Raw genomic sequence first — 14,896 nt, 5'->3', positions numbered from 1 at the left:
TATAGTGCACTAAAATCCTTTGAGTTTGTTCATACTAACTAACTATTGCTACAATTCCCTTTGTAGGTAGTCCATGTTTACTGAAATTCTTTCTACATATTTTATGACCAATTTACTTTTATATATTAAAGATGAAATTGAATATATTCTGTGAATGACAGAACAGAGAAGATAAATTATCTGACTGATTCACACAAGTTAGACTGTCTCCAAAGAACTGCTGGTAACTGCTATATCTTACCAAGGTACAAACCTGTGACAGGACTGTGAGGTTTTCCTATCACATGACCAATGCATTCATTCATCAAAGCTTGTAAACTCTAGAAACCAAAACAAAGGAGAAAAGAGAAAATGTGTTATTTTCAGTGTAACTGCCTTAAAATAATCTGGCTTTGCTAGTGGTATTCAAAAACTAATCTCATCTAGCTCTGTAATGTAACCTCTGTCCCCTATCGCTCCTCATTTCATGTACCAATATATTTTTGCTACCTGACAAGACCTAAAAAAGTATTATATTTTTATATATAAATGTATTATACTTTATATATAATTCAACTATTCTGATGTATATTACACAACAGAGGAACCACAGTTCTACATACCCACAAAGTCTTTTTTGTTAACCTCAGTAATTGTCTGCCTGCATACTTAGGTTTATTTCACTGTTATGCATACAAATATGGTTCTTTGTATAACATAATTCTAATTCTGAATAGAGTATATGTCAATATTGGTATTTTTAATATTTTTGCTTTGTTTTAATTTTAAAGGAACAATACAATAATGTATAATACATAGCAAGAAATTAAATATTGATATAAAATATAGCCAACAAAATTTTGTCTTCTTCATTAAAGCAGTCAATAAATAGCAAATATCTCTATAATTGGAATACTGTAAGAGAAATTGGCAACTTGGTGTTTTAGAAGGGATATATCTGTCCCATAATTCTAATCTAAGCAGCAATACAAAATTGGCATAAAATGAGAAAAGACAAATATTGAATACATGTGAAGTTCATTGTTATAAAATACTGAGCAATTATGTTTAATTATGTAGAAAAATAGTGAGGCGTTACCAGATACAAGGCCAAAAAAAGGTGAGGTATATTGAAAGAACACTTCATTTCTACACTAATCTAAAAATTATGTAAATATTAATTCCATACCAAGAAGTCATCTTCAGGAAGTCCTGAAATAAAGGCTGGTTCAATGGCTTGCAGAAAATCAAAACCTTGAGTTGCCCACCTGTTAAAGGAATTCAATAACTACAAATAAACAACTAGGAAATACAAAGGAATTCTAACTTATTTGTGGTAATATTAACTCCATAAAATAACCTTGTCATATTCTTAAAATATTTCCAAAGAAGAAGTGATAATCCAGATTGAACTAACAAAAAAACTACATTTTAAATTACTTTCAACATGAAATCTTTAAGCAAACAAAAACTATCTTCATTATCTATAATAGTCAGGATCCCAACACAACAAGAGACTACTTTATGTCTTCAGCATCTGTAGACAATTTTCATTTAATATTTAAGAACTGGGCAATAAGTTTGTTTGATTCTGGAAAGCAATTTGGAACCATGCCCAAAAGGCTATAAAATTTTGCATACCCTTTGATAGTGCAATACCACTACTAGAGTTCTATATCCCAAAGATATCATAAAAAAGGGAAACAGACCCACATGTACAAAAATATTTATAGCGGCTCTTTTTGTGGTGTCAAAGAATTGGAAATTGAAGGGATGCCCATCAATTGGGAAATGGCTAAACACATTGTGGTATATAAATGTAATGGAATATTATTGTGCTATAAGAAATGATGATCAGGTGGATTTCAGAAAAATCTGCAAAGACTTACATGAATTGATGCTGAGTGAAATGAGCAGAACCAAGAGAACATTGTACACAGTATCAACAACATTGTGTGATGACCAACTGTGACAGACTTAGCTCTTCTCAGCAATACAATGATCCAAGACAATGCCAAAAGAGTAATGAAAGAAAATGCTCTCCACATACAGAAAAAAAGAACTGTGGAGTCTGAATGCAAATTGAAGCATACTACTGTCACTTTCGTTGTTGCTTTTTTGTTGTTGTTTCTTCTTTCTTGTGGGTTTTTTCCCTTTTGTTCTGACTCTTCTCTTACAACATGACTAATGCAGAAATATGTTTAACATGATTGTAATATATAACCTATATCAGATTGTTAGCTGGTCTTGGGAAGGGGGAAAATTTAGGAACTAAAAATCTTACAAAAGTCAATGTTGAAAACTATCTTTATGTATAATTTGGAAAAAAATAAAGGTGTGTTGTAGGGGTCAAATTTAATATGGGGAGAGTTAATCAGGTGGCTTGCAGTAATACTGGGGTTCAGAAAATAATGAGGGACTGCTAGGTCCAAAGTTTCCTCTTTTCCAAACTGCCTTTTTTAGTTATTTCTCCCAGGCTAATAAGAAAGGAGATTAATGGTCTCTTTTCCACAAACAAATCAGGTTTTATTAATGGGAATAAAATATACAGCAAAGGTGAAGTTAATAAAGGGAATAGGGGAAGAGAAAAATAGCAAAGACTGACTCAATCCTCAAACTTGCTTCCAGCTCAGCTAATTCGAAGAGCTGGCCTTGTTTCTATTAACTCACCACCTGGGGTCTGTAGTTTCTATGGGAGTCAGCTGTGCAGCCCCTCTCCAGTCCACTCTCAGAAGCTCACCAACAGGAAAGAGATTCTCTTACTGAGCGTTCCCTTTTTCTACTTTTTCTCTCCCTCCCCCAAAAGGGAGGTCCTTCAAGTTGCAAGGCTGAGTGGTCCCCCTGCTGATGTCAGCAAGTATACGTCACTCAGGGCATTATTTTATCACACTGGTAAAATGGAAAAAAAAAAATCCAGCTGGGCATTACCTGGGTCTGGTGCCTCGACCACTCTCACATTTAGTTAGTACATAATTCATCCACTTTCGGGCAAAGCTAATATATTTATCTCCAATCTTCTGTCGAAATATTCCAGACATCAAACGAACAACTTCTTTATGATACTGAAAGTTAAATTATACTAAAAATTAATGGGATTTCAACAACTATAATAAAATTGTAACATTGAAACATTTTGTTTATGAAAAAGAATCTTCAAGACTATTATCAATCCCCTTTAAGATAAATAATTTTTTTCCAATGCAAGAAAGGTAACAATAGCCAGTGAAATATTAGAAGAAACAATAGAAATTATATGCACACACACAATCATGTGTGTATGTACACACTTGATATATACATTATATTGCTTTCAGGTTCTCAACAAAAATTCTTCACAAAAACAGTGTGAAGTCCATAGTATAAAAAAACATCTCCCTTTCACAGATATAGTAACTGAGGTCCAGAGAAAGTAGGTGCTTTGTGAAGGGTGATACAGGTAATAAGTAAGCAGAGTCAAGACTTATCTGTCAGACTGTCTGACTTCAAGTCCACCACCCCATTCCTCATACAACACAGCTTTAAAACACTAATTTTATTTAAAATGAAAAGAGTAATCCTATTTCCCAATTTTATGAAATCCATTTTAATACTTTGTATATGAAAATAAAAGATGTAAGAAAATTCCATTATTCCTTCATTGTGTGCAAAGAAGTTAAATGACTTGTCCATGGCCATACAGCTATTAAGTCACAGGCAGAATGTGAAACCAATTCTATCTTGACTCCAAGTCCAGCATGTTCTGTCAGTTTCACATTATTTCCAGATCCAGAGGTTCTATGCTCAGAGGCCATGTATGCTACTTATTGGCTATGTGAACTGGGGATATCAATTAACCTCCCTAGGTATCAGTTTCCTCAACTATAAAGTAAGGGGATGATGACAGACAGAATTTGTTCAGTGCTCTGAAGTTTACAAAGCATTTTTACATGTTATCTTACATGATTATATCATTATTAAGGTAGCTCCTAAATATATAAGCCTATGTTCTTCAATAATGTATATGTTTAGGCGGCAGCTAGGTGGCACAGTGGATAAAGTACTGGCCTCGGATTTAGGAGGACCTGAGTTGAAACTTACTAGCTGTGTGACCCTGGGCAAGTCACTTAACCCCCATTGCCCCACCAAAAAACAAAACAAAACAAAACAAAAAAACTGTAAGACAGTCTTGAGTATTATACTTTTGGAGACAGACTAACAAATTATAAATCATTTTCTTGTGAAATAATAAAGTATTTTTTAAAATAAAGAGAATTTCTAGGAAAGGGGGTTAGGGAGGATGGATTATGGTGACTCCTCTACCTATGGCATCTTATCTGCAGAGAACTGCTTAGAGCACTAAGTAGCCATGTGGCTTGGCCTGGGTTACAGAGACAGTTTATGTCTGAGGTAGGGCTTAAACCCAGGTTTTCTTGGTTCCAAGACCAGCTCTGTATCCATTATACGATGAATGTGTTCTATGATAAATAATGATCTCAAAAATTGCATTGATGGATTATCTGTATCACTTAGAAGTAAAAATTATTCAACTAAGATAATATTTTTACTATATAATGTAAACATCTACCAGAGTATTCTATAACCTAAACATGTAAATGCTATGAATTTTAGTTATAGAAATTATGAATAAGTTATAGAACATGTTCAAACTAAGTCAATATTCTGTATGTCCAGGCTAGTTTCCCCGTCCCTCCCCCTTCCATAGAAAATTCAGTTATTTCCTCAAGACATAAAATATTTTTGTCAAAGAAATCTTACTGCCCTCTTCTTTCCCAACCCCTGGCCCTTTATGAAAAGAAGAAAAAACAGTCAAGGACACATAGGTTTCAGTTATTTACTCAAAGCAAGTGAGAACTTAAAAAAAAAAGTTTCAGACTGACTCTGAATTAAACTTTAGAATATTTCAGCTACAATTAGTTATGGGCTTCCCCCCCCAGGTGCAATCCCTAGCACAAGTCATATTTTCCTGCATTTACCTCAAAACCAAAATTGTAACCCTGAATCATGGCTTCACGATAGTACTGTTGCAAGGTGGCAGACTCTGACTCATCAACTTCAGTATCAAATTCTGATGTGAATATGTGGTCCACTTGGTCAATGGCATCACTTATTTTGTTGCACAGCTGCAATGCATCATCCTAAAGAAACCCAAATGGTGAATGATTCTGAGTTGAGGTGACCCACACAATACTAATTTAACCTTAAGGTACAATTTCCTTCATTTTCATGGAGACACTCATTCATATGCTGTCATTCAAAACAAGGTGGTAACTGGGGAAAATTATGTTACAAAAAATCTCATTATTCTCTTATTAAAAATGCAAATCAAGTAACAGGAGGTATTGCTTAACTACAGGAAACTGGTATTTACATAAGGGCAATAAGATCTACTTTAGATAATAATGCTTAATTAAACCTGACAAAATTAGCTCAGTTTCATAATTCTTAGTTAAAACTTTAGGTTTTCCTAGTCTTTTTTTTTTTAATGATCCACATTGTAAAGGGACCATGGTGATTTGTAGGAACCTAGATTTTATTCCTTAGGCAGAGGACAGTCAATGAAAGGTCTTAAAAAAACAAAAAACAAGAAAATCAGAGCTATACTTTTAGGCCTAGTATGCTGAAAAGGGGATGAAAAATGGAATAGTTCACATAGGAAGGCTTCTGGGAAGGAAGAGCTTGATATGACTAGAAGAAAGAGAAATATGTGGTTTTCTACACTGGAAAAGCCTTTAAAAGTAGAGGTGCTATTGTACCAAGTAATACGGCTGCAGAATGGAAAGCTGAAGTTAATGGGAGATCAGATACAGTTGCTGGATGGAGGGGAAAGGGATACAAGGCCTAGCAGAAGCACCACATTAAGATCCCTGAAGGTATTTCCTAAAATCTGGAATAATCGTAGCAATGCCTCACATTTTGATGCCCTTCTCAAGAAAGGACACACTTGGTTACAAATGATAATCATTTGATCTCTATATCTACTATAAAGAGCCAATATCCAATATCCAATATCCAATATCCAATATCCTGCAGTAGGGTCTTTCCTTTGTTATCTGCACTCTTGAGCAAATGACAAGTGAACTGGAAGAAACAAAATATAGATGGGCTTCTACCTGTAACTTTCAACTATCCTATCTTCAAATGCTGTGATGAGTACGTGTACAGTTTTAACAGCCAGTATAATTTCTTTGCTATAATATTAACCTTCAGAATGGAAAATTAATGTTTTAGAATCCAAAAGACTGTTTATCCTTTTCTATAAGCCTATCCCACAGGAAAACATTTCTTGTAATAGAAAAATTTTAAACTTAATACACTGTACCTAGTAATAAAATATGGAAACCTTTAGTCAATGAGTTTAAATAAGAACACATTAGTTTTTTAATAGCGATGCACACTACCTGGTGTTCCCAGGTCCTACTTGAAGGCTATCTTCTTTAAGTGTAAAATGGAAATAGTAATAGCACCTGCCTCCCAGGTGTAGTGAAGATAAAATGAGAGAACAGTGACAAAGTACTTTACACACTTTTAAGTACTGTTTAAGTATTAGCTATCAGTATCATAATGATCATTATTCCTCTTTAGAGCAGATGCGAAGTAACCTTAGAGGAAAAGAACTAGCATGGGTCCCAGGTGCACAGAGAGTGAGAAAGGCCTCCTGCAAAAGGTAGGATACAAACTGAACCAGGAGGGAAGCCAGGGAAGTCAAGAGGCAGAGGGGAGAAATGAGTTCATAGCAGGTCCAGGGAAGAGGACTTGAGAGGCGGAGTGTCCTGTGGGAGGAAGAGCAAGAAGGCAGGTGCTGCTAGTTGATAAAGTGAATGGAGGGGACTAAAGCGTAAGAAGACTGAAAAGATATTATGGGAGGAGGCTGGGAGAGACTTTAAATGACAGACAGCATTTTACATTAGACCCTGGAGGTGCTGCTGGAGTTTATCAAAGAGGTGGTGGTAGGACCAGACTGGTAAGGATACAGGTGCAGGGCAGTGGAAGTAATAAAAGTGGGAACAGGGAGGTGCTGACAGAAAGCCACTCCCAGTATGAGACAGCTTTCTAATGAAAGGAAGATAGGTAGCAATACATCCTTGGGTTTCACTAGAAAAGAAACTTGCAGGCAAGGGAATGGCTGTTCTGGTCCTCCCAACCCCACAGATTTGGCATCCCTTGTCCAGCTCTCTGGAGGGTTTGAGGTAGGTAACGCTGAACAACTGATGTCATGTAAACCAGAGAGAAGATGCCCTAGGGCAGACCACAACTTGTGGCTTGAGAAAGAAGGAAACTTTGATCTGGTTCTAGCAAAGGATAAATAAAGAACAGGCCTGAGCAGCAGAAACAGGATGAAAGATGCCAGATCTCTCACTTTTCCCTTGCAAGCAGAGCCAAGTAAAGTTTCCTGCACAAGGAAACTGCCTCCCTGAGGTATGAAACCCCCCGGGCATTCCATGGACTCCACCTGCCTATCCAGAACCTTCTTTTTGCTCTTCAAAGAACTTTACCTATACCAGTAGTAACAAATGACATGCATTGATCCCCTTAAGGGATGCAGTGATTTCACCAGACCGTTCTCTCCATGGAGCCTCCTAACATCCCTCTGGGGTAGGGACTAGGGGTCAGTATTCTCCCCATTTTGCAGATGAAGAAAGGGAAGCTGAGAGATGCTGTGTCCTGCCCAGAGTCACAAAGTGGAAGCTAACTGACTTGGGAATTCAATACTGGGGGCCATTGCTTGTCCTCTTACCTCTCACACCAAGGGATACCTACATCTAAATACTCATGTGAGCGTGTGTACACAAAGCCCAAGAAGTTGTTCAGGTCATGAATAAGTGACCATTGGGGCAGTGCTTTTGTTGTTCTTCCAGTAAACATGACACAGTGGTACACTGGTGAGGATTTTAGACTGGGAGCCGTGGCTTCTCGTCCCAGGTCTGTCACTGTCAAGGCTTGCTCTGCTGGTGCCCTCTTTGGTCACCCCAGCCTCCTCACACAGGACCCGGGACATTTTCACTGACTGTCCTCCCACCTCCGGCACCCTCTCCCTTACGACCTCTACCTCCTGTCTTCTGGTGAGTCTCAGCAGAATGCCTGCCTCCTCATAGAAGCCTTTTCTAGTCCTATCTTGTCAGCCGTCCCCTCCACTTCACTGAGCACTCTTGGAGAGCGGGAACTGGGCGTTTTGCTCTTTCCTTGTAACCCCAGGGCTTAGCACAGTGCCCATGGATGCCTAACCAGCTGTGCCATGGCATACTGGTCAATCAATTCAATCTTTTTGGGTGTTACATTCCATGCCTGTACAATGAGGATATATTAAATAATTTGTAATGGTTTTTTACACTACTAAAATTATATAAATCTATGGTAATGTAAACTCCTCGAGAGCAGGAACTTTGTTTTGTCTTTTGTATTTGTAGCCTTTATGTCTACACTGGTGGTAAACATTTTGTGAAAGGCCCACAGGAAAAAAAAAATCAAGTCTCTTGACTTACAGATAGCCATATCCAGGAGGTTCTGGGTACCATCATTTCCCTGCCATGCTGTTTGCTGTAGGCAGTCAGTCCCCACTTGTTTCCTTCAGCCTCCACCTTCCACCTCTTGCTCTGGAACACTATTGCTTCCCCGCAAACCCATCCCTAACCACCGCTCTTTGATATCTGTAGTCTCTCCTGATAAAACGTGTACACTCCTTGAAGGCAGGCACTGTCTCTCTTTTATCTCCCAGTCCTTGACATAGTTAATATTTGATAAATCTTTTATTGATAAATTCATTCATTCAAAGGTACTACAAACCCTCACCAACTTTCACACATTTCAAGAATTAAGGACGTCAGATAAAAGAAAGGTGGAAGTACCTTTAGCTGCTGCAAAGCTTTGGCGATGACTGGCTGACTAGAGGTTTGTTCTTGGTGCAAAGTTACAAGTCCTTCAATGGACTGCTGGAAAGATTTTCTCTGGATCACAAGATCTGCAGACTCCAGGACTACCAAGAGTAGATTTTCAACCTAGGAATATAAAATCAAATCTAGTACTTGAGGAAAAATGGACAAATTTCCCACTTCCAAAATTCTAGTGCAAACCATTATTACCAGAGGAAAAAAAATAACATTTGTAACATCTAAATAAATTGACGAACTAAATTACAATGGCGCTTTGTAGTTTTACAAAATATTTTCCTTACAATGCTACATGTTAAGTAATATATGAATGGATCTAGGATCTCATGGAGTTTAAAGTTCTCTGCAAGGAAATAGATTGCAATCTATTTATGCCTTCCCATCCTGTTAGAGTCTTGTCCATATGCTCCTATACATCTGACACAAAGGTACAGCCAATCTGCTGGAGGTCTTCCTTATTTTCTCCTGATATCACAAGGGTACCACAGCTATCCTGTGACCCCTCACTCTCACAGTCCATCTCATCTTCCTATGATACAGTTCCTTGATAACCTTTTATTTGTATTCTTCTTCGGAGCTCGTTATCAGTTATATGTTGAAACCTGGTCATACCTACCATATGAATCTTATTTTATAGACAAGGAAACTGATATTTAGGTTAAGTGAACTGACCAAAATACAGTCAATAAATAGCAGAAGTGGGATTCTAACCCAGTCTCTGGATATCAAGTTAAGTGTTTTTTCCACTACATCACGCTGCTCCTTCAATAATTACTAATCATTCCATTTCCTAGATATCAGTCCATCTTAGACATAATTAAGAAAACCATTCCCTTTCTCACTAATATTCCCATAATGCAATTGATAATCATGAACAAAAGCCTTTAGGCTCTTCAACACAACAAAAAGTTCCCATTCCAAGGGAAAGCCAGAGATAAACTGCTGAGCATAGATAAATGACCTGGTAGATGTTCTACACACCTCCAAGTCACTCTTCTTCCTGCTTTAACGTTTGTTACACAACTCAAAACTTTCCACTCCTTCCCAGCTCCTGCCCTCATACCAGGGGACTTCCAACATATATACTGACATATTAACCACTTAGTACTTTAACCAACTAATTTCCCTTGACCTACTCCTCCACCCCACCTCAGCCACACACAAAGGCCACATCTTCAATCTCTAGTAGTTCCTTCCCTTTTATCAGTAAACACACTCAGGTCTTCCCTATCCTTAAAAAAGAAATTCTCCAACTCCCCCCCCCCCAAAAACAAACCCCTCCCTGCCTCATCCCACCAAAACCCACCTGATTGACTTTGTGATTCTGTCAAGCTATTACCCCGCTCTCTTTTCCTTAATTACCAAATTTCTAAAAATAGTTTAAACTCATTACCTCTACTTCCTCACCATCTATTATTTTCCTCAATATCCTTCCATGGTTAACCATCTATTTAAATCTCTAACCTTCTACTGACCAAATCCATTACCTTCTTTTCGGTTTTTTCCTTCCCCTGACCTTTCTGCTATGTCTGGCATAGCTGCATACATCCCTTTACTACCTTGGCTTTTATGCCATTGTTCATCCCTCGTTCTCCCATCTTTCTGACCTTTCTCAGCCTGCTTCCCTATTTTTTCTTCTTTCTCCCATTCCCTAAGCCATATCATCTTCCCGAGATTGTTCTCAATGCTCTTGTCTTCCCTCTCAGTACTCAACTACTGGCAATTCATGCCCATGCCTTATTATTTCTCTAGATAGATTGCTTCTAGATCTTTTTTCTTTACTTCTGATCTCTACTCAGCATACTACTTAGTGAGTTCTCCATGTCTCCAACTGACGACTCGACATTTTGTCTGTTAAACCAAATCCTCAAATTAAACAAGTCCCAAACTGAATTCTTCACTTTCTGCCAAAAGCAGCCCCTCTTCCTCATTTGCCATTTCTCTCACTCAGGTGTCCTCTTTGACTCTTTTCCCTTTTCCACATTCAACAGGCCTATCAATACTATGTCAAAAATATCTCTTGCTTCCACCCTTTGTTTTCCATTTCTACCACTACTATCTTAGTTCAAGCTTTTATTATCTCTTGCTTAAATTATAGCAACAGCCATCTTACTGTTCCCCCTGCTTCTGAGTCTTACCTTCCTCTAATTCATCTTTCATACTCATACCAAAGTATTTATTCCAGTGCACTTATCTGATCCCCTAACTCCCTTTCAGAAACTACCAGTGATTTCCCACTGGCTATTAAATGAAAGATGAACCAATTAACCTAATAGTCAAGTACCCCACTGCCATGTGACTCCAACCGACTTGTTTGCACCTAATCTCACACTACTCCCTGTCACATATACTACAATTTTGCACAACAAAAATCAAGATATATTTTCAGGAATTACATCATGAAGACTGTCATACCTGCATACTTCTAAGTGTATCAACTGTTTCCACCTGAGGCACTATTTTGACAGGCAGCCCTTCCCACGTGCTCCAGTGGTCATCTAAGTCATGATCTCGATCACCATGCTTGGTCATGAGTAAGTAAGCGTCAATTACTACGTCGTCTGAATATTTCGAACAGTCCTTTCCTGCAGCTGCATTTAGTAGTTGCAAGATAACACTTTTCTCCCCAGCAAGAGTCTGTGGAACAAATACTTGCAAGTTTTCCAATCCAGGAATTTGCACCTGAAATAAAGTTGAATTTTTAATAAAGAAACATAATGTATATAATACCCAGTTTGCAGAAGCATATGGTGAAAATGAAAATAGGTTAGGTTTTTTATGCTTTGAGTGTTTATTTTTTTAATTTAGAATTTTATTTTCCCCCCAATTACATGTAAAAACAATTTTAACGTCCACTTTAAAAACTTTGTGTTCTAAATTCTCTTGCTCCCTCACTCTCCACCCCCTCTTAAGTACATATGTAATTTATACATATGTAGTCATGCCAAACATTCCCATATTAGGTTATGAAAGAAAACAGACCCAAAAAACTTAAGAAAAAGGAACTAAAAAAATTATGCTTCAATCTGTATTCAGACACCATCAGTTCTTTCTCTGGAGATGGATCACATTTTTCTTAAGTCCTTCAGAGTTGTCTTAGATCATCGTGTTGCTGAAAATAGCTGTCATTCACAGTTTATCATCTTACAATATTGCTGTTACTTTGTATACAGTACATTTCACTTTGCATCAGTTCATATAAGTCTTTCTAGGTTTTTCTGAGAGCATCCTGCTTATCATTTCTTATAGCACAATAGTGTTCTATCATAATCTCATCCCACATTTTTTCAGTCATTCTCCAATTAATGGGCATCTTCCCAATTTTGAATTCAATTTTTTGTTTTTTTATCTCCTTTTGCATTAGGTTAGCTTTAAAAAAAAAAAAAGTCTTGGGGCAGCTAGGTGTCACAGTGGATAGAGCACCAGCCCTGGAGTCAGGAGTACCCGAGTTCAAATCCGGCCTCAGACACTTGACACTTACTAGCTGTGTGACCCTGGACAAGTCACTTAACCCCAATTGCCTCACCAAAAAAAAAAAAAAAAGTCTCCAAAGAGTCCTCCTAGGGATAACTACCAGAGATAATATTCCTTAGAAGAATAAATTTTAATAGTTGCCTTGTGTTCTGAAAAGCAGTTATTTAGAATACAGTATATTCCAAGGGCTGTAATAAAAAATAATTCTTTAGGAATTTAAAACTTTTTTCACAATAAAGTGCAAATTGTACATGTAATAATTATATTGTAATAATTTGCTTACTACCTGACTACCAATGGCAAATCACATCACTCCAATGTCATTAAAAAACATTAAAGATGGTGCCATTATAAAACCAAAGTATGCTATGAATAACTTGAATCACATTAATTGCTATGCACACAAAAGGCTAAAAGGTCATCAATGTAATTTAGAATTAATTATTATCTGTTCACCCAGAATATATTTAACTATCTTTTCACCCAAAATATATTTAACCATATATTTTTAGAATTTTTTGTAGTAACATCAAGGTTTACTTTCTGCAGCAGCAACAAAACTCTTTTTTGTTTTTACATCAAGGTATTTTAGTGAACTATGTGAGTAGTGAAGCTAGTCAGAATGAAAATGACCACCCCCCCCCAAGTACACAAGACAATGACTCTACCCAGGGTTGAACTGTAGCCAGTAGTTATTAAATTTACAGTGTGAGCAAAAATTACATCTCAGAAATTGGCAAATGCTACAAATCAGGGCTTGACTGTTCTGTTGATTGTCTAGACTTAAGAAAGTGAGGGATAAAATATTAATAATGCAGAGTAAATGTAAAATGTATCCTACCTGTATATTTTTAAAAGAGCCAGCTGTTAAATATTTACCAGCACACAGAAGACTCTACCACTACATTTAAGGTTATTATTGGTAAGGTAATAAGGTACTGAGAAAACTATTAAGTACAAAGCAATGTAATGCCACAGAAATTTCATCATCGTGTGTGTGTGCGTGTGTGTGTGTTTATCTGCAAACACAAAAAGACAATTTTTTTTTGCTGACCCAGTTCTTTAAAGAAACAAAAAATACCATTTAATTAGACACAACCTTAAATTAAATTTAGAATTGTCATGCTAAGACTTTATATAGCACAACATTCTATATCTATATAGATTTCTCCTGGGAAAACACATTTTGATTACATGTAATAAATACATGCATATATGCATGTGTGTGTACAGATATACACCAACATGGGCTTTTGATTTGCCTCAATTCCCTAATAGAAACACTGTACCTAGCTACCTTCTCTTCTCTATGAACGACCTTTTGGTTTTCAAGTTGGATGTGCTTATTCTCAGATTGGTCCTTTAAACATTTATGACTTTATAGATCTTCTGTAGAAACTTGATGCTTGACTCTGGATTGAGAAGTAATCAGACCAAAAATTCCAGAACCTCTCCGGTGAGGAAGATGCTTCTGAATACCCAGAAAAAAATACATGTGCCAAGAAGAGGTGCAGCCCTGAGCATTATAACTGCTCTGCTATGTCAGCTCAGCTCCAACATGTGGAAGGAAAGGAAACTCCCTGACTGAATGGAGTGGTCTACAAAAAGGCTGGCCTTTCCCCCATTAAAAATTAAGAAGTGCAGGGACGGGGGAGAGAAGAAAAGGCACCACAACAAGGAAGATTAACAACAGCAAAACCAAAGAAGAGACATGCTGATACCAGCCAAAGATGATGACAGAATCCATAACAACTCTGGAAAACTTAGCTAACCAGAACTACTCATATGCCCAAGGGTTCTGAATAGCCACAGTTTTATTACATAAATTTAATTCTGTATACAGCCTATAATTTCTTTTAATTTTGCCTATAAGACACAGACAATACTTAATTCCATCCTCACTTATCTGCAAAAAATAACATGCTAGTGTATCTGTCCTTTCAGGCTAAGCATAAATGCAGGCTCAGGTCAGCAGTAACTGAGTATCATATGCATAGATATGATTTTACAGTAACCATAAAGACAAAAGCAGCAAAAAGGGAAAATAAAACTGGGAAATAATTATTGTAACTACGATGTTGGAACTACCTGTTTCATTTTAAATACTATTACATAACTCTTTGAGTTTACACAGTCTTCAAAGTGTGCTAATAAATCTTAAACAATAGTCTGAAGAATTAATAATAACAGCTAGTATTTATAGAGGTTTTAAGGTTTGTAAAGCATTTAAAAGTATTATCTCATTTTATCCTCCCAATAACTAGGAGATAGGAGCTATTATTATTTCCATTTTATAGATAAGTATTTGTGAAGTCTAATCAAAGGAGATATTTACATAAGATGTCTTCAGTGTCTAATTAATATTGCTTTACACATAATAGCAGTAACTATCTGTTCAATGAATTTTTAAGTTGCTTTTAAACAGTATTAATACAAATGAAAAGGGGAAATGTTTGGTAGCAGAAAGCTTTAAGAAAGTTAGGTCTCTCTCAGCATAAAAGTTTGCTGTATTTTTAAAGACTTGTCAAGAAAAGCAAGGATTGGTAGAAGAGTATGGT

The 14,896-nt window shown here is 36.8% G+C and overlaps 1 protein-coding gene across 6 annotated transcripts in view; it reads right to left on the bottom strand.

Annotated features, from left to right (window-relative positions):
* Positions 1-14,896, bottom strand: part of MAP3K4 (mitogen-activated protein kinase kinase kinase 4) — a 155,623-nt gene that overhangs the window by 37,499 nt on the left and 103,228 nt on the right. For 4 of the 6 annotated variants that reach the window (XM_044003012.1, XM_044003014.1, XM_044003015.1 and 1 more), the window contains 6 exons: positions 11,280-11,546; positions 8,823-8,972; positions 4,953-5,114; positions 2,908-3,041; positions 1,169-1,247; positions 242-320 (listed from right to left, as the gene is read on the bottom strand). In XM_044003012.1, the coding sequence (XP_043858947.1) occupies positions 242-320; positions 1,169-1,247; positions 2,908-3,041; positions 4,953-5,114; positions 8,823-8,972; positions 11,280-11,546 (871 nt within the window). The remainder of the gene's footprint in view (positions 1-241; positions 321-1,168; positions 1,248-2,907; positions 3,042-4,952; positions 5,115-8,822; positions 8,973-11,279; positions 11,547-14,896) is intronic. The other 2 variants (XM_044003016.1, XM_044003018.1) reach the window with 1 other exon arrangement.

Source organism: Dromiciops gliroides, chromosome 4, assembly GCF_019393635.1.
Source record: "Dromiciops gliroides isolate mDroGli1 chromosome 4, mDroGli1.pri, whole genome shotgun sequence".
NCBI lineage: Eukaryota > Metazoa > Chordata > Mammalia > Microbiotheria > Microbiotheriidae > Dromiciops > Dromiciops gliroides.
The sequence above is the reverse complement of the archived record's forward strand: the minus strand, read 5'-3'. Positions and strand labels throughout refer to the sequence as shown.